The sequence below is a fragment of the Nerophis lumbriciformis genome, linkage group LG10 (genome assembly GCF_033978685.3).
Source record: "Nerophis lumbriciformis linkage group LG10, RoL_Nlum_v2.1, whole genome shotgun sequence".
NCBI classification, from domain to species: Eukaryota; Metazoa; Chordata; class Actinopteri; order Syngnathiformes; family Syngnathidae; genus Nerophis; species Nerophis lumbriciformis.
The window spans coordinates 3,158,473-3,186,323 of record NC_084557.2 but is presented as its reverse complement, the minus strand read 5'-3'; the positions used below and the strand labels follow the sequence as shown (position 1 = coordinate 3,186,323).

At 41.6% G+C, this 27,851-nt stretch overlaps 1 protein-coding gene across 1 annotated transcript in view; it reads left to right on the top strand.

Moving 5' to 3' along the window:
* Positions 1 to 27,851, top strand: part of LOC133612754 (calcium-independent phospholipase A2-gamma-like) — a 79,673-nt gene that overhangs the window by 4,124 nt on the left and 47,698 nt on the right. The window contains exons 4-6 of the mRNA XM_061970432.2: positions 4,839 to 5,770; positions 11,439 to 11,588; positions 14,625 to 14,776. Of these exons, the coding sequence (XP_061826416.2) occupies positions 4,839 to 5,770; positions 11,439 to 11,588; positions 14,625 to 14,776 (1,234 nt within the window). The remainder of the gene's footprint in view (positions 1 to 4,838; positions 5,771 to 11,438; positions 11,589 to 14,624; positions 14,777 to 27,851) is intronic.

The window sequence follows — 27,851 nt, the reverse complement described above, 5'->3', positions numbered from 1 at the left end:
TTGTAGATGTCGGAAACAGCGGGAGGCAGTGTGCAGGTAAAAAGGTGTCTAATGCTGAAAACAAAAATAAACAAAAGGTGAGTGCCCCTAAGAAAAGGCATTGAAGCTTAGGGAAGGCTATGCAGAACGAAACTAAAACTGAACTGGCGACAAAGTAAACAAAAACAGAATGCTGGACGACAGCAAAGACTTACTGTGGAGCAAAGACGGCGTCCACAATGTACATCCGAACATGACATGACAATCAACAATGTCCCCACAAAGAAGGATGAAAACAACTGAAATATTCTTGATTGCTAAAACAAAGTAGATGCGGGAAATATCGATCAAAGGAAGACATGAAACTGCTACAGGAAAATACAAAAAGAAAAGAAAAAGACACCAAAATAGGAGCGCAAGACAAGAAGTAAAACACTACACACAGGAAAACAGCAAAAAAGTCCAAATAAGTCAGGGTGTGATGTGACAGGTGGTGACAGTACACCTACTTTGAGACAAGAGCTATATTGATGCATGCTTGGTTATGTTTTAAAGTCATGTCCAACAATTGTGACAACAACCTTTTACTGTCAACTGAGTTTCGTTTTTAATGATTTCTGCTGGTGGTGTGCCTCCGGATTTTTTCAACTCAAAAAATGTGCCTTGGCTCAAAAAAGGTTGAAAAACACTGTGTTAAGGTATATTTCTTTTATATTTTGATAAATCATCATATTTATGTATTACTAAATTTAAATAGGTATTGATCAATCTTTAAGCTGTGTGTATTTGATTTCAGTTTGCTTTTGACATCTTATTTAGAATTGTAGTTGAAACTTTTACAATCTTGTGTTGCGCTCTTGATGGCGTAACCAAACTAGATTTCATTTAATGATCTTATTTTGAATATTTATTCCCTTTTTTTTTTTACATTTAGTATATTTAAATATTCATTTATAAACATTGAATACATTTCAAATATCAATTAAAGCTGCAAGCAGCGTTGGTCGGGCCCGCGTATTTGGCAGGTGCTAGTCCTAAGTGTCCCAATACTTTTGTCCAGTTTTAGTCTTAAGTGTCCCAATACTTTTGTCAAGTTTTAGTCTTAAGTGTCCCAATACTTTTGTCAAGTTGTAGTCCTAAGTGTCGCAATACTTTTATCCAGTGTAGGTGTCCCAATACTTTTGTCCAGTGGTATTCCTAAGTGTCCCAATACTTTTGTGCAGTGTAAGTGTCCCGATACTTTTGTTCAGTTTTGGTCATAAGTGTCCCAATACTTTTGTCCAGTGGTAGTCATAAGTGTCCCAATACTTTTGTCAAGTTGTAGTCCCAAGTGTCCCAATACTTTTGTCCAGTTTTCGTGCTATGTGTCCCAATACTTTTGTCCAGTGGTAGTCATAAGTGTCCCAATACTTTTGTCTACTTTTAGTCCGAATTGTCCCAATACTTTTGTCTAGTGTACCTACCTTGTCTGCATTGTGTGGGCACGCTGGTGCTGCCTGCTTTTAAGCAGCCATCTTGAAAAAACAGCAGCATCAGCGCAGAGGTTCTTTGAAGGGTCATAAAATCAAAACCGGAGCAGGTATCAAAACTCTTTCGCCAACTTTTAATCAGAAGGGTTCAATCTCTCTCCTGTGTTAGTTTGAAGCCGAAACAACAAACGCGCTCAGAGGAGATAATGTTTGAAGAAATGTGACCGGTTTTTACAAAAATGTTGTTTTGAAGGGGGAATAGCAAACTTCCTGTTGATTTTTGCTGGGGGTTGTCAATTTATGAAATGTAGGTCTAAGTTAGACCTACATAGAGGTTTTTGTTTCATGTCTCTCCGACCTTCCCAGTGGGAGTTACAGGCAGTTTTGTCATTTTTTTCTTTCGAGGAGCAGTTTTTTCTGCGTTTTATTAGAGCGCAATTTTTGAGATTTGGGGTTAGGTTTTTTTATAAGATCGCAATTTTTGACAGTCCTGATGTGTGCGTTCAGTTTGGTGAGTTTTGAAGCGTGTTAAGGGGGTCAAATTACAGCTCAAAGAGGCAAAAGTTACTGTTTTTAGTACTTTTTTGTCTTGAAGGGGGAATTGCCAACTTCCTGTTGATTTTAGCCCGACAATGTACTATTATGAAATGTAGGTCTAAGTCAGACCTACATAGAGGTTTTTGTTTCATGTCTCTCCGACCTTCCTAGTGGGAGTTACAGGCAGTCTAGTTTTTTTTTTCCTAGGGGGCGCTAGAGCGCAATTGTGAGTTTTGTGGTTCGTTTTTTTAAAAAAAAGGCAATTTTCGCAGGTCCTTATGTGTGGGTCAAATATGGTGAGTTTTGAAGCATGTTAAGTGGGCCAAATTACAGTTTAATGTGGCGGCGGAAGAATAAAGAATAAAGAATAAAACCTTACAAATTCAATAGGTCCTTATGTCCCATTGCATAAGGACTCCCTTTGGGAGTCCTTATACAATGGGCCATGCGGGCCCTAATAAAATGCAATTGCCTCCATCTTATAGGGTAATGTTTAGTTACACCAAGTCATGAGCGTAACACTAAGCTTTATCACTTTGATTTGTAATATCTCTAATTCTGGTGGTGTTTTATGCTTTTTTCTTTTTGGAACCTATACTATACATATAATACAATAAAATCCCATATAAAATTATGTTTCTAGCAATACTTTAATTTTGCCTTTGAAAGTAACACTCCAATGTCCATTAGTGGAGCTGTACACACATATAAAGTGCTTTTTTTGATTGATTGATTGAGACTTTCATTAGTAGATTGCACAGTACAGTACATATTCCGTACAATTGACCACTAAATGGTAACACCCCAATAAGTTTTTCCACTTGTTTAAGTCGGGGTCCACGTTAATCAACATTAAACTGCCTCAAGTTGTTGCTCAGATTAAATAAAATGACAAAACTTTTCTTCTACATATAAAAAGTGCAACATTAAACAGTTTCAAGTCAACTCAGCCTCAGATTAACTTTTCTTCCCCCCCCCCCCCCAGCCTGGCTAACTTGGCAGTAAGAGGATATATGGGCTTATTGTTCTTCCACCATAGAAGTGGGTCAAAATCTAGTTTCTAATGCAATATGGTCTTAAATCTGCTGCTATAAAAACATTTGTTATTGCTTTAGCCCTGCCTGACTCGCCGAGGAGAGGCTGCTTGAATGCGGTGCAGTGTTTCCCACAGGACAGGCATCTATTTGTGGTGGTGTGGTTGGGGGGTGGCGGTGGCAGCGGCGATGACAAAGAAGAACGCGGAGTTGGAATATAATTACAACATTTTATGTACATATTTATATACAGATTTGAACAATTAGTGATTCACTGAAATATATTTATTAATTGTGGTTCTTACAAAAAATATATCTTATAAAATATAAAAGCTAAAATGTCTTGCCTTTAAAATGCCCCTTTAATTAGTGAATACTAAATAATTTAACTTTAGCCTACTACTGCAACCATATTATTTACCAGCAACATGAAGTGAAACAGAGGCAGAGGTGTCCTGCCACAGTCAGTCAACCTCCTCGTCCTCCTGCTGCTGCTGCTGAACAGGTCGCACCTGTGGTCCGGACTGTAGGCCTACCTCCTCTCCAAGTCGAGCCCTTTTCGGCCGTTGAAAATATTTTTCTATACTCATCTGTGTGAACATCCAACATTAGAATTTATTACTAACGAGCAGAAGCGCTCTATGTACAGTGCCGTCTAACCTTAAGCGGCAGCAGCTCAACACATGCAGGGTTCAACGTTAAGGTTTTTTTCTACTTGCCCGACTTCTCAAATCTACTTGCCCCAATATTTTTACTTGTCCTGCCTAGGTTTTTTTCTGGCTGTGTAGTGCTCATGGCTTATATCTTACTAAAATTCTTCCCGTTGACTATTTACAACACTACACAGTATTTATTATTATTATTATTATTATTATTATTATCATCTATAACTACATTTAAATGGCATTGCATACATGTAAAATTAAATGCTATTTCACATTATTTGACCAGTAGCAGTTACACCCATCTGAACAGGTCAGCCACCTGTTAAAAGCCCGATCACAGTTGAAACCTTGAAATGAAGGGCCTTTAATGGCCAAAACATTAACCTGGACAACATTTTAACAGCTGGTTGGCTCAGATTTGATTCTTTTCATTGCATTCACATGCTGCAGTGGACAGTGGACAATTTAGCTTCAGTCCACGTGTGTTTATTGACAACAGGGTTATAACCTGGACACGTTAGCTCGTCGGTATGAAAACACGTGACTGTTACTACGTGCATGAAGCAGCGTCAGGCTGCTCACCGTCAGTGAAACGCTCGGTGAAATCGCGGATTACCGTCAAATATATGACGAGCCACGAGCGATGTAGCTATAACCTATCTACCTTTAACCTATATTACCCTCGTATTTTGATCCCGTCCGTCCGTCCGTCCATCCGTCCCTCTTCTTCTTCTGGCCCACCAGGTGAATTAAGTGCTATTGGCGGAGTGACGCTTCAAATGGGTTAGCATGTTTGACGTGTTGTCAGAAGCAGCTGCTGAACAATGTCGGCAAACCTCCGTCCTCCATTGTTATATTGCGCAGCCAAAATGTTCCCAAACGGGAGATCTTAACGAGGCAGGAGGGTCTTCCAGCTCTGGCTTTTACATGTTGTCCTAGCCCGGTCGTTGCTAGCATGCCATGTGTTGTGCCTCGTTGTGCATTGTTTACACATTGTTTACGCTACTTAATATGTCCGTGTGGAAACTCGTTCGGTACACCTCCGAACCGAACCGAAACCCCCGTACCGAAACGGTTCAATACAAATACACGTATCCGTTACACCCCTATACGCCACTCATGTAAATTAGCATCCTCCCCATTTCCCTCCTCAGGTACCTTCCAGCGCTCAATCCATGTGCAACATCCTCAGTGCGTCTTCCTCAGCCGGTTGTACATCTTCTGCTCTCGGGGGTCTCCGACTCGAAAAACATGGCGCCGCAGGGCTTACCAGCTTAGACAAAAGCTGGGGATCCACACCGGTGGCTTGTGTTTGAAGAGCTCGACGCCTCGCTGGTCTGCGGGCCTGAACCAGCACATGTCACGAGTGAGGAACACGCTGGACACGGTTTCTAAAGCCGTGACGCAAACGGACCTTCTCTCCAAGATCACCAGACTCAAAGCCCAGAAGCCTGGGACAAATGTGGAGCCGACTACGGAAAAAGGGACCACTGCTTCTTCCAAGCCAACATCTGTAACTGCGCTAGAAGCTGCTGCCACTACCTCCTCCTCGCAGCCTCACAACGCCACACAAGCCACTGACGCTGTTGCCACCGTACCCGCGCAGGAGAGTAAGGAGATAAAGCTAAGGCGCGTCAAACCGGAGGAGCCTCAACAATCCTCCAACGGGAAACAAACCCAAGCACTTTTCCACCCTAGCAGCTTGTCAGTCAACCTGGATCAAACCTACAACTACCTAGCCCATCACATCAATTCCTACTTCGACAGCAGTACCAAAACTCAGGAGAAGAAAGACCACTTGGAAAAGCCTCCACAATCAAGTGACCTAATGTGTAATAGGCCGGCCCTTCCCGCCAAGAAAGGCTTGGGCCACTACCTGGCCTACTCCGCTCCCACCGTGCAAGCTTTTGTCGGGAGCTACATCACCCCCTTGGTGCCAAAGTTCAGGACGGGGGAGTCCAAAAGTGCTACGGATGACGCCGTTAAGCTTGAGGATGCGCCGGGGAAGCAGGCGGAGGTCAGCATCAGTAAAGAGCTGACGGTGGCAGATGAGAAGGCCAAGAAACTTCTTCTTCAAAGGGAAAAGGTAAGTGTTTTGGATTGAGTTGCCATACCATACCATACCATACCAACTTTATTTATAAAGCCCTTTAAAAACAAGCACAGTTGAAAAACAAAGGGCTGTACACCACAAAGAAATAGAGGCAAAGGACAGACTAAAAAATAACATTTAAAACAGAAATAAAAATACACAATTAAAAAGCAAATATAAATTACCCTAAGAACAGTTTGTTAGATAAAAACAGTTCAAAAAGTTAAAAGCTAAAAACAGTTCAAAGTCTCATGCTGGGTTAAAAGCCAGTGAATAAAAATGGGTTTTAAGAAGGGTCTTGAAAATAGCCAAAGAAGGGGCCTGTCTCACATGGAGAGGGAGATCGTTCCAGAGTTTGGGACCCGCAACAGAGAAAGCTCTGTCCCCTCTGAGCTTGCGCTTTGTTTTGGGTACCTCCAGGATCAGCTGATCAGCTGACCTGAGGGACCGGGTGGGGGCATACAGATGGAGCAGCTCAGAGAGGTAAGGTGGGGCAAGACCACGTAAGGATTTAAAAACGAGTAAGATAATCTTAAAATGGACTCTAAAAGACACAGGCAGCCAGTGGAGGGAGGCTAAAACAGGAGTAATGTGCTCTCTTTTTCTTGTGTTAGTTAAAAGTCGGGCAGCTGCATTTTGGACCAGCTGCAGACGTGAGAGGGAGGACTGACTAATTCCAAAATATAAAGAGTTACAGTAATCCAGCCGAGATGTAGTAAAGGCATGGATTACTGTCTCTAACTGTTGCCTAGAAAGAAGGTTTTTAACCTTGGCCAGCTGACGTAAATAAAAAAAAGCTGGCTTTCACCACTGTGCCAATCTGACGGTCCAATTTAACATCACAGTCAATACGAAAGCCCAGGTTGGTGACCATGGGCTTAACGTGCAAAGCCAAAGGGCCAAAGTCAACAGGGGGGAGCTCACAGGTACCACTAGGTCCAAACACTATTACTTCTGTCTTCTTTTCATTAAAATTTAAGAAGTTTAGGGCCATCCAGGCCTTGATATCCTCAAGACAGGCAAGTAATGGCTGTATTGAAGAGGCATGATTTCTCTTTAATGGAAAATACATTTGTGTGTCATCGGCATAACAATGAAAAGAAATATCATGCTTTCTTAGGATTGAGCCCAGGGGAAGTAAATAAATAGAAAAGAGAAGTGGTCCCAAAACTGAGCCTTGTGGGACCCCACATGTCAAGGGAGCAACGGAGGATTCAGATCCAGCAACATTCACAGAGAAGGTCCTGTTAGTCAAATAGGACTTCAGCCAACTCAAAGCAGTACCACAGATGCCCACTTGATGCTGCAGGCGTCTAATTAAAATATTATGGTCCACCGTATCAAATGCTGCTGTTAGATCCAGTAAAACTAAAACTACATGATCTCCTAAATCTGTTGCTCGAAGGATGTCATTAAAAACCCTTAATAAAGCTGACTCGGTACTATGGAGGGGTTTAAACCCAGACTGAAAGACTTCTAAAATATCACAGTCCTCTAAAAAAGTGTTTAACTGGGTAAAAACAATCTTCTCCAAAATCTTTGAGAGGAAAGACAGCTTAGAAATAGGTCTAAAATGGGCTAAAACTGAACTGTCCAGACCAGGTTTCTTTAAAAGCGGTTGAACCACGGCGTGTTTAAAACTGGTAGGAACTACCACATAGCTACAGAGCACATGTTGTAGCATGTATAAATATCAAAATGTGTTCACATCTCCTGCAGCGACAGGTGTCTAATGCTTGTGGCAAGCCCTGCGTGACTGCATGTATTTTTAGACTGGCTGCTCATGTGACCAGGCCTTGATGGTGAACACAATTCCCAACCTGTTTGTTATCTTCAAGCTTCCTTATGTTGTATGACACGCCTTATCAGGCAGTCCAAGCATCAAAAAAGTGACTTCAAACTCGACTATTACAACTGCCAGCGCCTGCATGGAAAGCCTGGCATCTGTAAAGCTGAAAAGAAAGCGTGGAGGACTCCGATGAAAAAAGCTGCCTAACCGTACCTCAAAAATAACTGATTTGACCGTAATACCACATAAATGTCATATAGAATAATCAATGCTTAATCAAATGTACATTTTTTGTAATGCCTAATTCTTAGGGGAGTTATTTAAATTATTGTAATAATTATAATATGATATTTCCTAATCACATGAATGTATATTGTATTATAACATGTATAGAGGGATCCAATTTTCAATGAGACACTAATTCAGAGTACTATAATCAATATTATTTTATTAGGTTATACATATTTAAAAATGTGTACGTGATTTAAAAAAATCACAATGTTATTTAATGTTTGTAAAATACATTTGTAATAGGGATATTATACATATTTAGAAATGATGTATATGTGTGTTAAAAAAAATCACAATGTTATTTTATATTTTTATAAAATACGTTTGTAATAGGGATTGGAATCTTGGGATTTGATCACGATTCTTGGGGTGGCGATTCAATTTCGAACACGATTCTTGCAATGTATTTGGTATGATAATAAAACCTTTCCCAAACAGGTTCCAAGTTACAAGAGATCCTCTTGGCCTAAAATTTATTCTTAAAAAATGTATACATATATAAAGTTTTACAAAGCAAATCTTGATCATTTTTAATCGATTTAGAATCAGATTGAGTAAGTATCGGGATTCGGATGTGAAACAATTTTTTTGAGCACCCCTAATTTTTATTGATGAAGGCCTCCCCTAAGAAAAGCTTTAAACATGAGATGGAGCTAACATTTAATGAGACTAAAACAATATGATATAACACTTTATATTATACGGTATTTATTATAATATAATATTAAGTGTTCCCTCGTTTAACGCTGGCGTTATGTTCCAAAAAATACCCGCTTTAAGTGAAATCCGTGTAGTAGAAGTCGATTTTTCCCCCCCGTTTTTTCATTTACATGTTTTTTTTCATTTACTGTGCATGTTTTTTCGTTTATAGGTTGTTTTTTTTGTTTGCAGTACTGTATATATTTTTTTGTTTCTTATGTACAGTGGGGCAAAAAAGTATTTAGTCAGCCACCAATTGTGCAAGTTCTCCCACTTAAAATGATGACAGAGGTCTGTAATTTTCATCATAAGTACACTTCAACTGTGAGAGACAGAATGTGAAAAAAAATCCAGGAATTCACATTGTAGGATTTCTAAAGAATTTATATGTAAATTATGGTGGAAAATAAGTATTTGGTCACTAACAAAAATTCAACTCAATACTTTGTAATATAACCTTTGTTGGCAATAACAGAGGTCAAACGACTACTATAGGTCTTTACCAGGTTTGCACACACAGTAGCTGGTATTTTGGCCCATTCCTCCATGCAGATCTTCTCGAGAGCAGTGATGTGTTGGGGCTGTCGCCGAGCAACACAGACTTTCAACTCCCTCCACAGATTTTCTATGGGGTTGAGGTCTGGAGACTGGCTAGGCCACTCCAGGACTTTCAAATGCTTCTTACGGAGCCACTCCTTCGTTGCCCGGGCGGTGTGTTTGGGATCATTGTCATGCTGGAAGACCCAGCCACGTTTCATCTTCAAAGCTCTCACTGATGAAAGGAGGTTTTGGCTCAAAATCTCACGATATATGGCCCCGTTCATTCTTTCCTTAACACGGTTCAGTCGGCCTGTCCCCTTAGCAGAAAAACAGCCCCAAAGCATGATGTTTCCACCCCCATGCTTCACAGTAGGTATGGTGTTCTTGGGATGCAACTCAGTATTCTTCTTCCTCCAAACACAACGAGTTGAGTTTATACCAAAAAGTTCTATTTTGGTTTCATCTGACCACATGACCTTCTCCCAATCCTCTGCTGTATCATCCATGTGCTCTCTGGCAAACTTCAGACGGGCACTGCAGGATTTGATTCCCTGTCGGCGTCGTGTGTTACTGATGGTAACCTTTGTTACTTTGGTCCCAGCTCTCTGCAGGTCATTCACCAGGTCCCCCCGTGTGGTTCTGGGATTTTTGCTCACCGTTCTCATGATCATTTTGACCCCACGGGATGAGATCTTGCGTGGAGCCCCAGATCGAGGGAGATTATCAGTGGTCTTGTATGTCTTCCATTTTCTGATAATTGCTCCCACAGTTGATTTTTTCACACCAAGCTGCTTGCCTATTGTAGATTCACTCTTCACAGTCTGGTGCAGGTCTACAATTATTTTCCTGGTGTCCTTCGACAGCTCTTTGGTCTTGGCCATACTGGAGTTTGGAGTCTGACTGTTTGAGGCTGTGGACAGGTGTCTTTTATACGGAAAACAATTTCAAACAGGTGCCATTAATACAGGTAAGGAGTGGAAGACAGAAGAGCTTCTTAAAGAAGAAGTTACAGGTCTGTGAGAGCCAGAGATCTTCCTTGTTTGAAGTGACCAAATACTTATTTTCCACCATAATTTACAAATAAATTCTTTAAAAATCCTACAATGTGAATTCCTGGATTTTTTTTTCACATTCTGTCTCTCACAGTTGAAGTGTACATATGATGAAAATTACAGACCTCTGTCATCATTTTAAGTGGGAGAACTTGCACAATCGGGGGCTGACTAAATACTTTTTTGCCCCACTGTATGTTTTAAGTGTGTAAAACCCTTAACCACACACTTTAAAAACTTTTCTCAGACAGGCATTAACATTTTCTCACATTTCTATTGTTTAAACACTCTCAAAGTTCAAACCTTTGTGGATTTAAAAAAAATAAGTACAGTACCCTACTGTATTAAAGAATGAAACCAAATATCAAAACCTGTTTTTTAGGGCTCTACGATTTTTTGACCTATGAAAAAGCCTGAGTTTTATCACAAAGCCCACGGCATTTCCACACATAACCAGAGTCACACCAGCTTTTTGGGCCTTAAGTCCTGCGTTTTGGCCTTGTTCGGCATTATAAAGGTGCGAGAGGGCATTAGTTTCCAAAATAAGTCTGTCTTATCCATATTAAAAAACTTGTACAAGATTATATCCCCCACCACAGTATACATTCTGTACTGTACAGGACACATGGCATGAAGAAGATTGATTGACAATGGTCTACAGTCCCTTAGCCAATCAGGACGCAGAACACAATGCGCATTCATACTCTGTAAAAAAAAAAAAAGGAAGAAAAAAAAAGCATGCAACACTGTAAAAAATTACACACAGACAAAAATCTGTGTAACAGTGAGGCCGTGTTGTAGCGAGGGAACACTATATATATTTAAAATACATACTATATTTAAATATATTTAAACATGTCACTTCAGGTGCCTCCTTTTATAAAAGTAAATACTGGACTGTAAAGTTAATTTTCGGACTATTTACTAATATTTTGTATGATATGGTTCAATCAAAGATTGAATCTATTTTTGTAAGTCATTTTAATTGTTTGTTATTTGAATCACTAATGCATGGTAGGGAATTGGTTTCTTCTATTAGGACCAAAAACATGTTGATAGGAAAAAATACAGCATTTTATGTGCATTTGGGTTGAATGTTTTTGAGAACTGTATAACAATTTTGTTGAGGTTTTAGTATTGTTTACAATTGCTCTGTCGGTCCCCCACACTTGCCTTCATAGCAGCCATGAGCGTCATTTACATATCACTGCGGTATTTGTTTTGCAGTACAAATGGACACTTACATTCTGGACAGTTCTTTAGGTAATATTTATTATTTTCCCTCATCCAGATCATTGCCAGGGTGAGCGTGGACAATCGAACCCGTGCTCTGGTCCAAGCTCTCCACAGGGCCACAGATGTGAGGGTTTACATCAGCAGAGTGGAGGACCTCAGCTACCATCTCCTGGAGTTCCCTGAGACTTGTGGGGTTGCTGTCAAGGTGAGGTATCTAGTTGGCCATTCTGGGTTTGCTGCGGGGCAAACACTATGTGGATGTGGAGCATGGTCTTATGGGCATGCGCTGCATTTATTTATATCACAGCCTTATCTCCATCAGGGCCTAACCTATTTCTAACCGTGGCCACTTACCAATGTAGGCAAAGGTTCTACTAATGCCCTGTGACGTGAAGACAGTTGACTCCCACATCTACAAAACCCGTTTCCAGAGTTGGGAAATTGTGTTAGATGTAAATATAAACGGAATACAATGATTTGCAAATCCTTTTCAACCCATATTCAGTTGAATGCACTACAAAGACAAAATATTTGATGTTCAAACTCATAAACTTTTTTATTTTTTTGCAAATAATAATTAGGGCCCGCATGGCCCATTGTATAAGGACTCCCTTATGCAATGGGACATAAGGACCTATTGAATTTGTAAGGTTTTATTATTCTTTATTCTTCCGCCGCCACTTTAAACTGTAATTTGACCCACTTAACATGCTTCAAAACTCACCATATTTGACCCACACATCAGGACCTGCGAAAATTGCCTTTAAAAAAAAAAAAACGAACCACAAAACTCAAAATTGCGCTCTAGCGCCCCCTACGAAAAAAAAAACTAGACTGCCTGTAACTCCCACTATAAAGGTCGGAGAGACATGAAACAAAAACCTTTATGTAGGTGTGACTTAGACCTAGATTTCGTAATAGTATATTCTCGGGCAAAAATCAACAGGAAGTTGGCAATTCCCCCTTCAAGACAAAAAAGTACTAAAAACAGTCAATTTTGCCTCTTTGAACTGTAATTTGACCCCCTTAACATGCTTCAAAACTCACCGAACTGAACACACACATCAGGACTGGCAAAAATTGTGATCTAATAAAAAAACCTAACCCCAAATCTCAAAATTGTGCTCTAGCGCAATTTTTTAATGAAACGTACAAAAAACTGCTCCTCGGATGAAAAAACTGACAAAACTGCCTGTAACTCTCCCTGGGAAGGTCGGAGAGACATGAAACAAAAACCTCTATGTAGGTCTCACTTAGACCTACATTTCATAAATTGACAACCCCCAGCAAAAATTAACAGGAAGTTTGCTATTCCCCCTTCAAAACTAATTTTTTGTAAAAACCGGTCACCTTCCTTCAAAAACTATCTCCTCCGAGCGCGTTTGTCGTTTCGGCTTCAAACTAACACAGGAGAGAGATTAAACCCTTGTGTATAAAATAACAGAACAGCGTTTTAATACCTGCTCCGGTTTTGATTTTATGACCCTTCAAAGACCCGCTGCGCTGATGCTGCTGCGCTGCTGTTTTTTTAAGATGGCTGCTTAAAAGCAGGAAGCACCAACGTGCCCACACAATGCAGACAAGGTAGGTACACTAGACAAAAGTCTTGGGACACTTCAGACTAAAAGTAGACAAAAGTATTGGGACACTTAGGACTAGCACCTGCCAAATACGCGGGCCCGACCAATGCTGCTTGCAGCTTTAATTAACTTAGAATTTCATGGCTGCAACACGTGCCAAAGTAGTTGGGAAAGGGCATGTTCACCACTGTGTTACATGGCCTTTCCTTTTAACAACACTCAGTAAACGTTTGGGAACCGAGGAGACACATTTTTTAAGCTTCTCAGGTGGAATTCTTTCCCATTCTTGCTTGATGTACAGCTTAAGTTGTTCAACAGTCCGGGCGTCTCCGTTGTGGTATTTTAGGCTTCATAATGCCCCACACATTTTAAATGGGAGACAGGTCTGGACTACAGGCAGGCCAGTCTAGTACCTGCACTCTTTTACTATGAAGCCATGTTGATGTAACACGTGGCTTGGCATTGTCTTACTGAAATAAGCAGGGGCGTCCATGGTAACGTTGCTTGGATTGCTCCAAAACCTGTATGTACCTTTCAGCATTAATGGCGCCTTCACAGACGTGTAAGTTACCCATGTCTTGGGCACTAATACACCCCCATACCATCACACATGCTGGCTTTTCAACTTTGCGCCTATAACAATCCGGATGGTTCTTTTCCTCTTTGGTCCGGAGGACACGACGTTCACAGTTTCCAAAAACAATTTGAAATGTGGACTCGTCAGACCACAGAACACTTTTCCACTTTGTATCAGTCTATCTTAGATGAGCTCAGGCCCAGCGAAGTTTCTGGGTGTTGTTGATAAAACGGTTTTCGCCTTGCATAGGAGAGTTTTAACTTGCACTAACAGATGTACAGACCAACTAGTTACTGACAGTTGGTTTCTGAAGTGTTCCTGAACCCATGTGGTGATATCCTTTACACACTGATGTCGCTTGTTGATGCAGTACAGCCTGAGGGATCGAAGGTGCACGGGCTTAGCTGCTTACGTGCAGTGATATCTCCAGATTTTCTGAACCCTTTGATGATATTACGGACCGTAGATGGTGAAATCCCTAAATTCCTTGCAATAGCTGGTTGAGAAAGGTTTTTCTTAAACTGTTCAACAATTTGCTCACCCATTTGTTGACAAAGTGGTGAGCCTCGCCCCATCCTTGTTTGTGAATGACTGAGCATTTCATGGAATCTACTTTTATACCCAATCATGGCACCCACCTGTTCCCAATTTGCCTGCACACCTGTGGGATGTTCCAAATAAGTGTTTGATGAGCATTCCTCAACTTTATCAGTATTTATTGCCACCTTTCCCAACTTCTTTGTCACCTGTTGCTGGCATCAAATTCTAAAGTTATTGATTATTTGCAAAAAAAAAAAAGTTTATCAGTTTGAACATCAAATATGTTGTCTTTGTAGCATATTCAACTGAATATGGGTTAAAAATGATTTGCAAATCATTGTATTCCGTTTATATTTACATCTAACACAATTTCCCAACTCATATGGAAACGGGGTTTGTAGAAGTGGTTGCCACTGTCAACTGTAGTTCTTCTGAAACACAAAAATAGGGATGCATTGTGACTGACTGAGTTATGTGAAGGATTCTGCTTGTATTTGTCCTCCAATCTGCCTAGAAAACTCCAATGTGTTCCTGTGTTCCTCAGGAGAAAGTCATCCCCTGCTTATTGCGTCTACAACAAGCAAGGCACCCTGGTCTGAGGGAAGCAGTTCGAGAAGCTCTTACTCTGGTGGGCTACCATAAAGCAGTTAAAGGCCGAGGCATACGCATCCTGTCCATAGACGGAGGAGGTTTAAGGTACATTCAGCATCCTAATACAGGAGGCTTTTCTATGTGTGATCAACAGAGGTGGGTAGAGTAGCCAGAAATTGTACTCAAGTAAGAGTACTGTTACTTTAGAGATTTATTACTCAAGTAAAAGTAAGGAGTAGTCACCCAAATATTTACTTGAGTAAAAGTAAAAAGTATGTTGTGAAAAAACTACTCAAGTACTGAGTAACTGATGAGTAACATACACACTCATATATATATATATATATATATATATATACCGGTATATATATACATACATACATATACATTGATATATACAGTATATCATTTATATGTATTTATTTTGCTGTTTTTGTTTACATGTTAAAGGTGTTTTAATGAATATACATGCATGTTTAACATATAGATTCCTTTCTTTAATGAAGACTAGAATATAAGTTGGTGTATTACCTGATTCTGATGACTTGCATTGATTGTAATCAGACAGTAGTGATGATAACGTCCACGTTTTCAAATGGAGGAGAAGAAAAGTTCCTCCTTTCTGTCTAATACCACATGAAAGTGGTGGGTTTTTGGCATCCTATTTGTCCAGCTTCCATATTCGTTTTTATACACTTTACAAGAAATATATTGGCGTCAAACTCCGTAGCTTGCTAGCTTGTTTGCGCTGGCTTTCGGAGACTCTTGTTTTGAAAGCGCATGCGCGATGGAGCGGCACTTTTATTGTGAATACAGGAACGTCCTCATGTGCGGTCAGTCTTGAGGCTTTTGACGGGATGTACGGTTGAAATAAAAAAAGTATATATTTTCCTTCACACTTTTGATTGATTGATTGGAACTTTTATTATTAGATTGCACAGTACAGTATATATTCCGTACAATTGACCACTAAATGGTAACACCCCAATAAGTTTTTCAACTTGTTTAAGTCAGGTCATGTGACCACCTGGCTCTGTTTGATTGGTCCAACGTCACCAGTGACCGCATCTGATTGGTGGAACGAAGTGAAACGTCACCAGTAAGGCAGGCACTTTGAAGGTCTGTCTGACAGACCAAAACAAACAAAGCGTGCATTAACAGATCGATAAGAATTAGTAGCGAGTAGCGAGCTGAATGTAGATAAAAGTAGCGGAGTAAAAGTAGCGTTCCTTCTCTATAAATATACTTAAGTAAAAGTATGTTGCATTAAAACTACTCTTAGAAGTACAATTTATCCCAAAAGTTACTCAAGTAGATGTAACGGAGTAAATGTAGCGCGTTACTACCCACCTCTGGTGATCAACTTCCTGATACGGGTTATCAATCACAAATGCTTTTATAGATTACTTTTCTCAAGCCTTTTGCGGAACACGACTTATTTTTCATTATAAGGTTTTTTGTTTTGAACAGCATACAGTCGTGGCCAAAAGTGTACATACACGTGTTAAGAACATAATGTCATGGCTGTCTTTGAGTTTCCAATAATTCTACAACTCTTATTTTTTTGTGATAGAGTGATTGGAGCACATACTTGTTGGTCACAAAAAAACATTCATGAAGTTTGCTTCTTTTATGAATTTATTATACATGGACAAAGATAAGACCTTCTGCAGGAAAGTTCTGTGGTCAGATGAAACAAAAATGGAGCTGTTTGGCCACAATACCCAGCAATATGTTTGGAGGAGAATCCCAGGAACACCAGTCCTACCGTCAAGCATGGTGGTGGTAGTATTATGCTCTGGGCCTGTTTTGCTGCCAATGGAACTGGTGCTTTACAGAGAGTAAATGGGACAATGAAAAAGGAGGATTACCTCCAAATTATTCAGGACAATCTAAAGTCATCAGTCCGGAGGTTAGGTCTTGGGTAGGGATGTCCCGATCTGATATTTGGATCGGATCGGCCGCCGATATTTGCAAAAAAATGCGTATCGGCAAGGCATGGGAAAATGCCGATCCAGATCCAGTTAAAAAAGCAAACTCTGCTCCGTGTTTTCCAACGCACCTATTTAAATAGTACATTCCACTTTTCTGCTGCTCCCTGTAATTTCCGTTCCGCATTTTCCAGCACACCTTCAACACATCCACAGGTCTGTGGATTCTAACGCAGTTGCTTTTAGCTGCTGGCATTACACGACAGGCTCTTCTCACTCTTTCCTGTGTCTGTGCTTCTCACAGACAGCAAGCGCACCTTCTTACACACGTCACATACTGTCACGTCATACGTAACATACTGTCACGTCATACGTAACATACTGTCACGTCATACGTAACATATGTATAAGCCCTCCCCAAGCAGAGAGGTAGCAGCATGGCTAACGTTAGCTGTGATGCTAGCGCAGCCGTGTGACCAACGTTCTCTCTAAGGTGCGCGCTTGTGCAATTGCGCACTGTTTAAACGTCCTCTGCGCATAGCAATTATATGCCACGCACAAAATCAAATAAAAAAATAAGCGCATAACAATTTTCGACACACCGACACGACAGACAAAACAGTTTTCGTCATCATTGTTCAAATATTATAACGTCTGTCGAGACGCTTATCTCCGTTCGGTGCCACACGTCCACACCATCAAAATGCAGAGGCAAAAATTTCCAGATCAACACCGTATGAAAAAATTTGTGTGATTTTTTTAGTTGTGATTTCCTTCTCTGCATGAAAGTTTAAAAGTAGCATATATTAATGCAGTATGAAGAAGAATGTTTTAATGTAGAAATGCAAGCCTTAAAAGAAAATGTTGAAAATCAAGACTACATTTCCTGCAAATGGATGCATTTCTACCCTATATTTTAACTTTAGATTTATTCTCATATCAAACTCTTTTGGCTGTCTTTTTGACACTTACATCCGGCGCCCCCCTCCACACCCAGGATTATAAATAATGTAAACAATTCAATGTGATTATCTTGTGTGATGACTGTATTAAGATGATAGTATACAGGTAAAAGCCAGTAAATTAGAATATTTTGAAAAACTTGATTTATTTCAGTAATTGCATTCAAAAGGTGTAACTTGTACATTATATTTATTCATTGCACACAGACTGATGCATTCAAATGTTTATTTCATTTAATTTTGATGATTTGAAGTGGCAACAAATGAAAATCCAAAATTCCGTGTGTCACAAAATTAGAATATTGTGTAAGGGTTAAATTTTGAAGACACCTGGTGCCACAAACTAATCAGCTGATTAACTCAAAACACCTGCAAAGGGCTTTAAATGGTCTCTCAGTCCAGTTCTGAAGCCTACACAAACACGGGGAAGACTTCAGATTCGACAGCTGTCCAAAAGGCAACCATCGACACATTGCACAAGGAGGGAAAGACACAAAAGGTTATTGCTGAAGAGGCTGGCTGTTCTCAGAGCTCTGTGTCCAAACACATTAATGGAGAGGCAAAGGGAAGGAAAAACTGTGGTCAGAAAAAGTGTACAAGCGATAGGGATCACCGCGCCCTGGTCAAGATTGTGAAAAAAAACCCATTCAAAAATGTGGGGGACAGCTGCTGGAGTCAGTGCTTCAAGATCCACCACCAAGAGACGCTTGAAAGACATGGGTTTCAACTGCCGCATACCTCGTGTCAAGCCACTGTTGACCAAGAAACAGCGCGCAAAGCGTCTCACCTGGGCTAAGGAAAAAAAGAGCTGGACTGCTGCTGAGTGGTCCAAAGTCATGTTTTCTCACGAAAGCAAATTTTGCATTTCCTTTGGAAATCGAGGTCCTAGAGTCTGGAGGAAGACAGGAGAGGCACAGGATCCACGTTGCCTGAAGTCTAGTGTAAAGTTTCCACCATCAGTGATGGTTTGGGGTGCCATGTCATCTGCTGGTGTCGGTCCACTCTGTTTCCTGAGATCCAGGGTCAACGCAGCCGTCTACTAGCAAGTTATAGAGCACTTCATGCTTCCTGCTGCTGACCTGCTCTATGGAGATGGAGATTTCAAGTTCCAACAGGACTTGGCGCCTGCACACAGCGCAAAATCTACCCGTGCCTGGTTTACGGACCATGGTATTTCTGTTCTAAATTGGCCCGCCAACTCCCCTGACCTTAGCCCCATAGAAAATCTGTGGGGTATTGTGAAACGGAAGATGCAGAATGCCAGACCCAAAAACGCAGAAGAGTTGAAGGCCACTATCAGAGCAACCTGGGCTCTCATAACACCTGAGCAGTGCCAGAAACTCATCGACTCCATGCCACGCCGCATTAACGCAGTAATTGAGGCAAAAGGAGCTCCAACCAAGTATTGAGTATTGTACATGCTCATATTTTTCATTTTCATACTTTTCAGTTGGCCAACATTTCTAAAAATCCCTTTTTTGTATTAGCCTTAAGTAATATTCTAATTTTGTGACACACGGAATTTTGGATTTTCATTTGTTGCCACTTCAAATCATCAAAACTAAATGAAATAAACATTTGAATGCATCAGTCTGTGTGCAATGAATAAATATAATGTACAAGTTACACCTTTTGAATGCAATTACTGAAATAAATCAAGTTTTTCAAAATATTCTAATTTACTGGCTTTTACCTGTATATCTGATAGTATATATCTGTATCGTTAATCAATTTAAGTGGACCCCGACTTAAACAAGTTGAAAAACTTATTGGGGTGTTACCATTTAGTGGTCAATTGTACGGAATATGTACTTCACTGTGCAACCTACTAATAAAAGTCTCAATCAATCAATCAAAACACATAGAATCATCATACTGCTGTGATTATATGCATCAAGTGTTCATTCAAGGCTAAGGCAACATATCGAGATATATATCGTGTATCGCAATATGGCCTTAAAATATCGCAATATTAAAAAAAGGCCATATCGCCCAGCCCTAGTTCAATGATGCCATTTCTGTTTGTCATGTATAATTGTGTCTATTTTGTGTTTATCCTTGAATAAACAGGTCAGTTTCTTGTTACCAACCATTGTGTATTATTCAAACTCCCCTAATTCAGCTGGCTAGTTGTTATCAAGAGTACTAAAACCCTTTTCAACATGATTCTGACAACTAAGTAGGCTAAATAACTTTAAACTTGAATACATGCTCGGATAGGCCATTATCAGTCAGTATCGGTATCGGTCAGTATCGGTATCGGATCGGAAGTGCAAAAACAATATCGGTATCGGATCGGAAGTGCAAAAACCTGGATCGGGACATCCCTAGTCTTGGGTGCAGTTGGGTGTTCCAACAGGACAATGACCCCAAACACACGTCAAAAGTGGTAAAGGAATGGCTAAATCAGGCTAGAATGAAGGTTTTAGAATGGCCTCCACAAAGTCCTGACTTAAACATGTGGACAATGCTGAAGGAACAAGTCCATGTCAGAAAACCAACAAATTTAGCTGAACTTCACCAATTTTGTCAAGAGGAGTGGTCAAAAATTAAACCAGAAGCTTGCCAGAAGCTTGTGGGTGGCTACCAAAAGTGCCTTTTTGCAGGTAAACTTGCCAAGGGACATGTAAGCAAATATTAACATTGCTGTATGTATACTTTTGACCCAGCACATTTGCTCACATTTTCAGTAGACCCATAATAAATTCATAAAAGAAGCAAACTTCATGAATGTTTTTTGTGACCAACAAGTATGTGCTCCAATCACTCTATCACAAAAAAATAGGAGTTGTAGAAATGATTGGAAACTCAGGACAGCCATGACATGATGTTCTTTACCAGTGTATGTACACTTTTGATCCTAACTCTAAATGAAAATATTAAAGCAAAAAGGCACCTTGTAAAGAGAAAAAGGGGATAACTGATATTAAACACGAACTGTTGATTTAAAATTAGGGCTGCTCATGTAATTAAAGTATTTAATCCCGGTTAGTCGCATTTTGTTCTCAGTTAACTCAAAACTAATCGCAGGAAAAATATAATCATTAGTAAGTGTGCCCTAGACAGATCATTTTCAAGTTTTGATACCATATACTTTTTAAACAGCTCAACACAAATACGAAGCAGATTTTATGTTAGAGTGTTTTACTTGTTTTAAGGGTTTTGGTCCTCAATGATCTCAGTAAGATATTACAGCTTGTTGCTGAGATTTTATGACCTATATTATATATATTATATATTTATGACCGGGGCGGTATAGCTCGGTTGGTAGAGCGGCCGTGCCAGCAACTTGAGGGTTGCAGGTTCGATCCCCACTTCTGCCATCCTAGTCCAGGGGTCGGCAACCTTTACCAGTCAAAGAGCCATTTTGACCAGCTTCACAAATTATAGAAAACAATGGGAGCCGCAAACATTTTTGAAATTTTAAATGAAATAACACTGCATATAAACATTTTTTTTTGCTTTGTGCTATGTATAAATCAGGGGTCTCAGACACGCTGCCCACACCTTAATATGGAATTTTTTAGCTGGTGCGGCACGCGGGTTTTGAATGAATAGCGCTTGTCAGCGCGTGATGGTACTGCACATAGCGCCCACTACAACCAGCGTGCCTGATCAGCCTCACGTTGTATGGGGCTTCCGCTTGCTCACGTAGGTGACAGCAAGGCATACTTGGTCAACAGCCACACAGGTTACACTGACGGTGGCGGTATAAAAAAAAACTTTAACACTCTTACTAATAATGCGCCACACTGTCAACTAAGGCTGAAACGACGCGTCGACGTAGTCGACGTCATCGGTTACGTAAATACGTCGACGCCGTTTTTGTGCGTCGATGCGTCGCATATTTACGTCACACTACTGTCATGGCGGAGCGCAAAGCAGACGGTGCGAGCGAGGGGGAAAAAAGCACGCCAAAAGTCGTCAAAAGTGTGGGAGTATTTCAATAAACGGCCTAATAATGTTGTTGTATGCACACTGTGTCGAGCAAAAATGGTCTATCATAGCAGCACAACGGCTATGAACGAACATTTGAAAAGAAAACCGACAGCGTTCTTGCCATCACCATCAACTAGTCAATCGTCCGCGTGAGTATACGTTGTCATCATTACACAAAAACATGAATGTGTCATTTGTATCTGCGTTGTAAATTCATAAACTAAAGCACCGTTTCGCCCTGAGAGGCGCATTTGGCGTGCCTGTTCAGTGTTTACAAAGACGCGCTCCTCTTTAACGCTGTGGAGAGGCGGGGCCGGCGAGCGAGCGGCGAGGCGGGGCGCGCCGGAAGCGATGCCGCAATCGTGCCCAGGTGCGCGATCCGCGCACGATCATCCAATCTCCTCTCGCTGAAGAAAAGGGGAGCAGCAGAGAGAGAGGGAAGAGAGACTGGAAGGAACCAGAGTGAAGCTGACGTGGAGCGAGAGAGGAGGAGAGCCAGAGACAGGGGACGACGAGCGAGCGAGGAAGAGGAGCTGAAAAGCGAGGAAAGAAAGAGAAAAGAGTTGGAAGAGAAAAGACTTTGTGTAAAATTAAAAGATTGTAAACCTGGCAAAGCCGTCTGTCGGTCCTGAAAGAACTTCACGGCACAAGACGTGTCACAAACGCTAACGTTAATTAGTTGTGCAAATACCTTTTACAACATTAAGTTACATATACTATGTACAAACCAACAATTAACTTTCACTTTAATCATACAATCATTGTTGTGTTATTAAGCAACATAAGCAATACTTTTACTATTGTTGAAATGTTTACACTGTTACAGAATATTTTGTTTTGTATTGGATTTTTATCTTTATTTTTGCACATTTTAGCAAATAAGCAATACTTTTACTTTTGTTGAAATGTTTACACTGTTACAGAATATTTCCGTTTTGCACTTTTTTGTATTGGATGTTTATCTTTATTTTTGCACATTTTAAAGCAAAATAAGCAATACTTTTAGTTTTGAAATGCTTATACTATTGCAGAATATTAAGATTTGCACTGGATGTTTACTTTTATATTTGCACATTAAAAAGCAAATAAGCTGCTTTTAATTTTGATGTGTGAGGGAGCAGGCTTGGGGTGGGGGCGGGGTTTGGTGGTAGCAGGGGTGTATAATGTAGCCCGGAAGAGTCAGGGCTGCATGGGATTCTGGGTGTTTGTTCTGTTGTGTTTATGTTGTGTTAAGGTGCAGATGTTCTCCCGAAATGTGTTTGTCATTCTTGTTTGGTTTTGGTTCAAAGTGTGGCGCATTATTAGTAAGAGTGTTAAAGTTGTTTTATATGATCACCGTCAGTGTAACCTGTGTGGCTGTTGACCAAGTATGCCTTGCTGTCACGTACGTGTGCAAGCAGAAGATGTATATTGTATAACAAGTGTTGGGCTGGCACTCTGTCAATACAGATTGTAGAGGGCGTCAAAAGTTGCACCATCACGGTACGCCCTCTTTATAGCTTTAAGGGTGAAAATCGGTGAATATTAATCCCGGGAGTTATCTGCGAGAGGCACTGAAATCCGGAAGTCTCACGGGAAAATTGGGGGGTTCAGCAAGTAAGCTGCTGAGCCGCATCAGAGTGATCAAAGAGCCGCATGCGGCTCCGGAGCCGCGGGTTGCCGACCCCTGTCCTAGTCACTGCCGTTGTGTCCTTGGGCAAGACACTTTACCCACCTGCTCCCAGTGCCACCCACACTGGTTTAAATGTAACTTAGATATTGGGTTTCACTATATAAAGCGCTTTGAGTCACTAGAGAAAAGCGCTATATAAATATAATTCACTTCACTTCACTATATTGAGTAAAACATGCTTGAAACTAGAATATCAACTGATGCAAAGCTGTGTCATCAACACTCACAAGTATAAAACTACTTTTTTAAAGTAATCATTTCTTACTTCAAGCATGAAAAAAAATCATGATGCTGAGCGCATATCATTATGTCAAGATAATGGCACTAGCATTTGCTTAATTTAAGAATATTTTTCAACATATTGAGCAAAAAGGTCTCTTTTTTTTCTACCAAGAAAAGTGCACTTGTTATTAATGAGAATATACTTATTTTAAGGTATTTTGGGGTTTATTGAGGTTAACTAATTAGGGCCCGCAATGGGACATAAGGACCTATTGTTATTCTAAGGTTTTATTATTATTCTTTATTCTTCCACCGCCACAACAAACTGTAATTTGACCCACTTAACATGCTTCAAAACTCACCATATTTGACCCACACATCAGGATCTGCGAAAATTACCTTTTTAAAAAAAAAAAACCGAACCCCAAAACTCAAAATTGCGCTCTAGCGCCCCCTAGGAAAAAAAAAAACTAGACTGCCTATATCTCCCACTAGGAAGATCGGAGAAACATGAAACAAAAACCTGTATGTAGGTCTGACTTAGACCTAGTTCTCATAATTGTATGTCTTCGGGCTAAAATAAACAGGAAGTTGGCAATTCCCCCTTCAAGACAAAAAAGTACTAAAAACAGTCACTTTTGCCTCTTTGAGCTGTAATTTGACCCCCTTAACATGCTTCAAAACTCACCATGTGGGGCGGTATAGCTCGGTTGGTAGAGCGGCCGTGCCAGCAACTTGAGGGTTGCAGGTTCGATCCCCGCTTCCGCTATCCTAGTCACTGCCGTTGTGTCCTTGGGCAAGACACTTAACCCACCTGCTCCCAGTGCCACCCACACTGGTTTAAATGTAACTTAGATATTGGGTTTCACAATGTAAAGCGCTTTGAGTCACTTGAGAAAAAGCGCTATATAAATGTAATTCACTCACACACACACACTCACCAAACTGAACACACACATCAGGACTGGCTAAAACTGTGATCTAATGAAAAAACCTAACCCCAAATCTAAAAATTGTGCTCTACAGCAATTTTTTAATAAAACGGACAAAAAACTGCTCCTCGGAAGAAAAAAAATACAAAACTGCCTGTAACTCCCACTGGGAAGGTCGGAGAGACATGAAACAAAAACCTCTCCGTAGGTCTCACTTAGACCTACATTTCATTAATTGACAACCCCCAGCAAAAATCTACAGGAAGTTTGCTATTCCCCCTTCAACACAACATTTTTGTAGAAAACGGTCACCTTCCTTCAAAAACGAACTCCTCTGAGCGCGTTTGTCGTTTTGCCTTCAAATTAACACAGGAGAGAGATTGAACCCTTGTGATTACAACAACAGAAGCGCTTTTTAATTAACTGCTCCGGTTTTGATTTTATGACCCTTCAAAGACCCGCTGCGCTGATGCTGCTGCACTGCTGTTTTTTTAAAATGGCTGCTTAAAAGCAGGAAGCACCAACGTGCCCACACAATGCAGACAAGGTAGGTACACTAGACAAAAGTCTTGGGACACTTCAGACTAAAAGTAGACAAAAGTATTGGGACACTTAGGACTAGCACCTGCCAAATACGCGGGCCCGTCCAACGCTGCTTGCAGCTTTAATTTGACTTGTTTTGGAAAGTCTTGACAAGCTGAATTTTCTTGTTCTATTGGCAGATAATTGTGCTTAGTTCAAATAAAATACCCCTAATTTTTGTATTTTTTTTCTTGTTTTTGAACACTGACTTTTTGCAGTGCACTTATGGGGATCGCAAATACACCAAAACAGGTAAAATAGGCAAGATATGACCCTGTTAAGACTCCATTTAGGCTCAAAATAAATACAAAAATGATCTTCGAAGCGCAATGTGGCGAAGGACAACTGTATTGTGGGTGGCATTGAGAGAAATGTCTTGCCCAAGGACACAAAGGCAGTGACAAGTATGGCGGATGCCGCAATCGAGCCAGATGCTCTACCCTCTGAGCCACCCCGCCTGGAAGTGACTAATATACCGATAGTCGGACTTAATAGTCATTACACAAATATAAAGATTTTTTTTTTTTTATTACAAAATGATATTAAAATATCAAAGGGTCCCTTAGTGAAAAACATTTGGACACCCTTGATTGAACTAAACCCTAATGAGGACAGGACAATAATTACAGCTATTTTTTTAACCATGAATACTTATTATATATATAAAAAAAAAAACATTTTGAAAAATCAAATGAATGAAGAACTTTGAACATGTCACGAGGGAGGTGCTGGACATTGAGTCCGAATGGACCATGTTCCGCGCCTCTATTGTCGAGGCGGCTGATTGGAGCTGTGGCCGCAAGGTAGTTGGTGCTTGTCGTGGCGGTAATCCTAGAACCCGTTGGTGGACACCGGCGGTGAGGGATGCCGTCAAGCTGAAGAAGGAGTCCTATCGGGTTCTTTTGGCTCATAGGACTCCTGAGGCAGCGGACAGGTACCGACAGGCCAAGCGGTGTGCGGCTTCAGCGGTCGCAGAGGCAAAAACGCGGACATGGGAGGAGTTCGGTGAGGCCATGGAAAACGACTTCCGGACGGCTTCGAAGCAATTCTGGACCACCATCCGCCGCCTCAGGAAGGGGAAGCAGTGCACGATCAACACCGTGTGTGGCGAGGATGGTGTTCTGCTGACCTCGACTGCGGATGTTGTGGATCGGTGGAGGGAATACTTCGAAGACCTCCTCAATCCCACCAACACGTCTTCCTATGAGGAAGCAGTGCCTGGGGAGTCTGTGGTGGGCTCTCCTATTTCTGGGGCTGAGGTTGCTGAGGTAGTTAAAAAGCTCCTCGGTGGCAGGGCCCCGGGGGTAGAAGAGATCCGCCCGGAGTTCCTTAAGGCTCTGGATGCTGTGGGGCTGTCTTGGTTGACAAGACTGCAGCATCGCATGGACATCGGGGGCGGTACCACTGGATTGGCAGACCGGGGTGGTGGTTCCTCTCTTTAAGAAGGGGAACAGGAGGGTGTGTTCTAACTATCGTGGGATCACACTCCTCAGTAAGGTCTATTCAGGTGTACTGGAGAGGAGGCTACGCCGGATAGTCGAACCTCGGATTCAGGAGGAACAGTGTGGTTTTCGTCCTGGTCGTGGAACTGTGGACCAGCTCTATGCTCTCGGCAGGGTCCTTGAGGGTGCATGGGAGTTTGCCCAACCAGTCTACATGTGTTTTGTGGACTTGGAGAAGGCATTCGACCGTGTCCCTCGGGAAGTCCTGTGGGGAGTGCTCAGAGAGTACGGGGTATCGGACTGTCTGATTGTGGCAGTCCGCTCCCTGTATGATCAGTGCCAGAGCTTGGTCCGCATTGCCGGTAGTAAGTCGGACACGTTTCCAGTGAGGGTTGGACTCCGCCAAGGCTGCCCTTTGTCACCGATTCTGTTCATAACTTTTATGGACAGAATTTCTAGGCGCAGTCAAGGCTTTGAGGGGATCTGGTTTGGTGGCTGCAGGATTAGGTCTCTGCTTTTTGCAGATGATGTGGTCCTGATGGCTTCATCTGGCCAGGATCTTCAGCTCTCACTGGATCGGTTCGCAGCTGAGTGTGAAGCGACTGGGATGAGAATCAGCACCTCCAAGTCCGAGTCCATGGTTCTCGCCCGGAAAAGGGTGGAGTGCCATCTCCGGGTTGGGGAGGAGATCTTGCCCCAAGTGGAGGAGTTCAAGTACCTCGGAGTCTTGTTCACGAGTGAGGGAAGAGTAGATCGTGAGATCGACAGGCGGATCGGTACGGCGTCTTCAGTAATGCGGACGCTGTATCGATCCGTTGTGGTGAAGAAGGAGCTGAGCCGGAAGGCAAAGCTCTCAATTTACCGGTCGATCTACGTTCCCATCCTCACCTATGGTCATGAGCTTTGGGTTATGACCGAAAGGACAAGATCACGGGTACAAGCGGCCGAAATGAGTTTCCTCCGCCGGGTGGCGGGTCTCTCCCTTAGAGATAGGGTGAGAAGCTCTGCCATCCGGGGGGAGCTCAAAGTAAAGCCGCTGCTCCTCCACATGGAGAGGAGCCAGATGAGGTGGTTCGGGCATCTGGTCAGGATGCCACCCGAACGCCTCCCTAGGGAGGTGTTTAGGGCACGTCCGACCGGTAGGAGGCCGCGGGGAAGACCCAGGACACGTTGGGAAGACTATGTCTCCCGGCTGGCCTGGGAACGCCTCGGGGTCCCACAGGAAGAGCTGGACGAAGTGGCTGGGGAGAGGGAAGTCTGGGCTTCCCTGCTTAGGCTGCTGCCCCCGCGACCCGACCTCGGATAAGCGGAAGAAGATGGATGGATGGATGGAAATGAATGAATCAATCGCAATTTATTTCTATATCCCTTAATCACAAGTACCTCAAAGGGCTTCACAAACCATAACGACATGGCCTGATCTCAACCCACATCATGACTCTTTGAACACATGCTCATCCATTAATAAGTTTACTGCACAACACTAATTGCAGTTTAA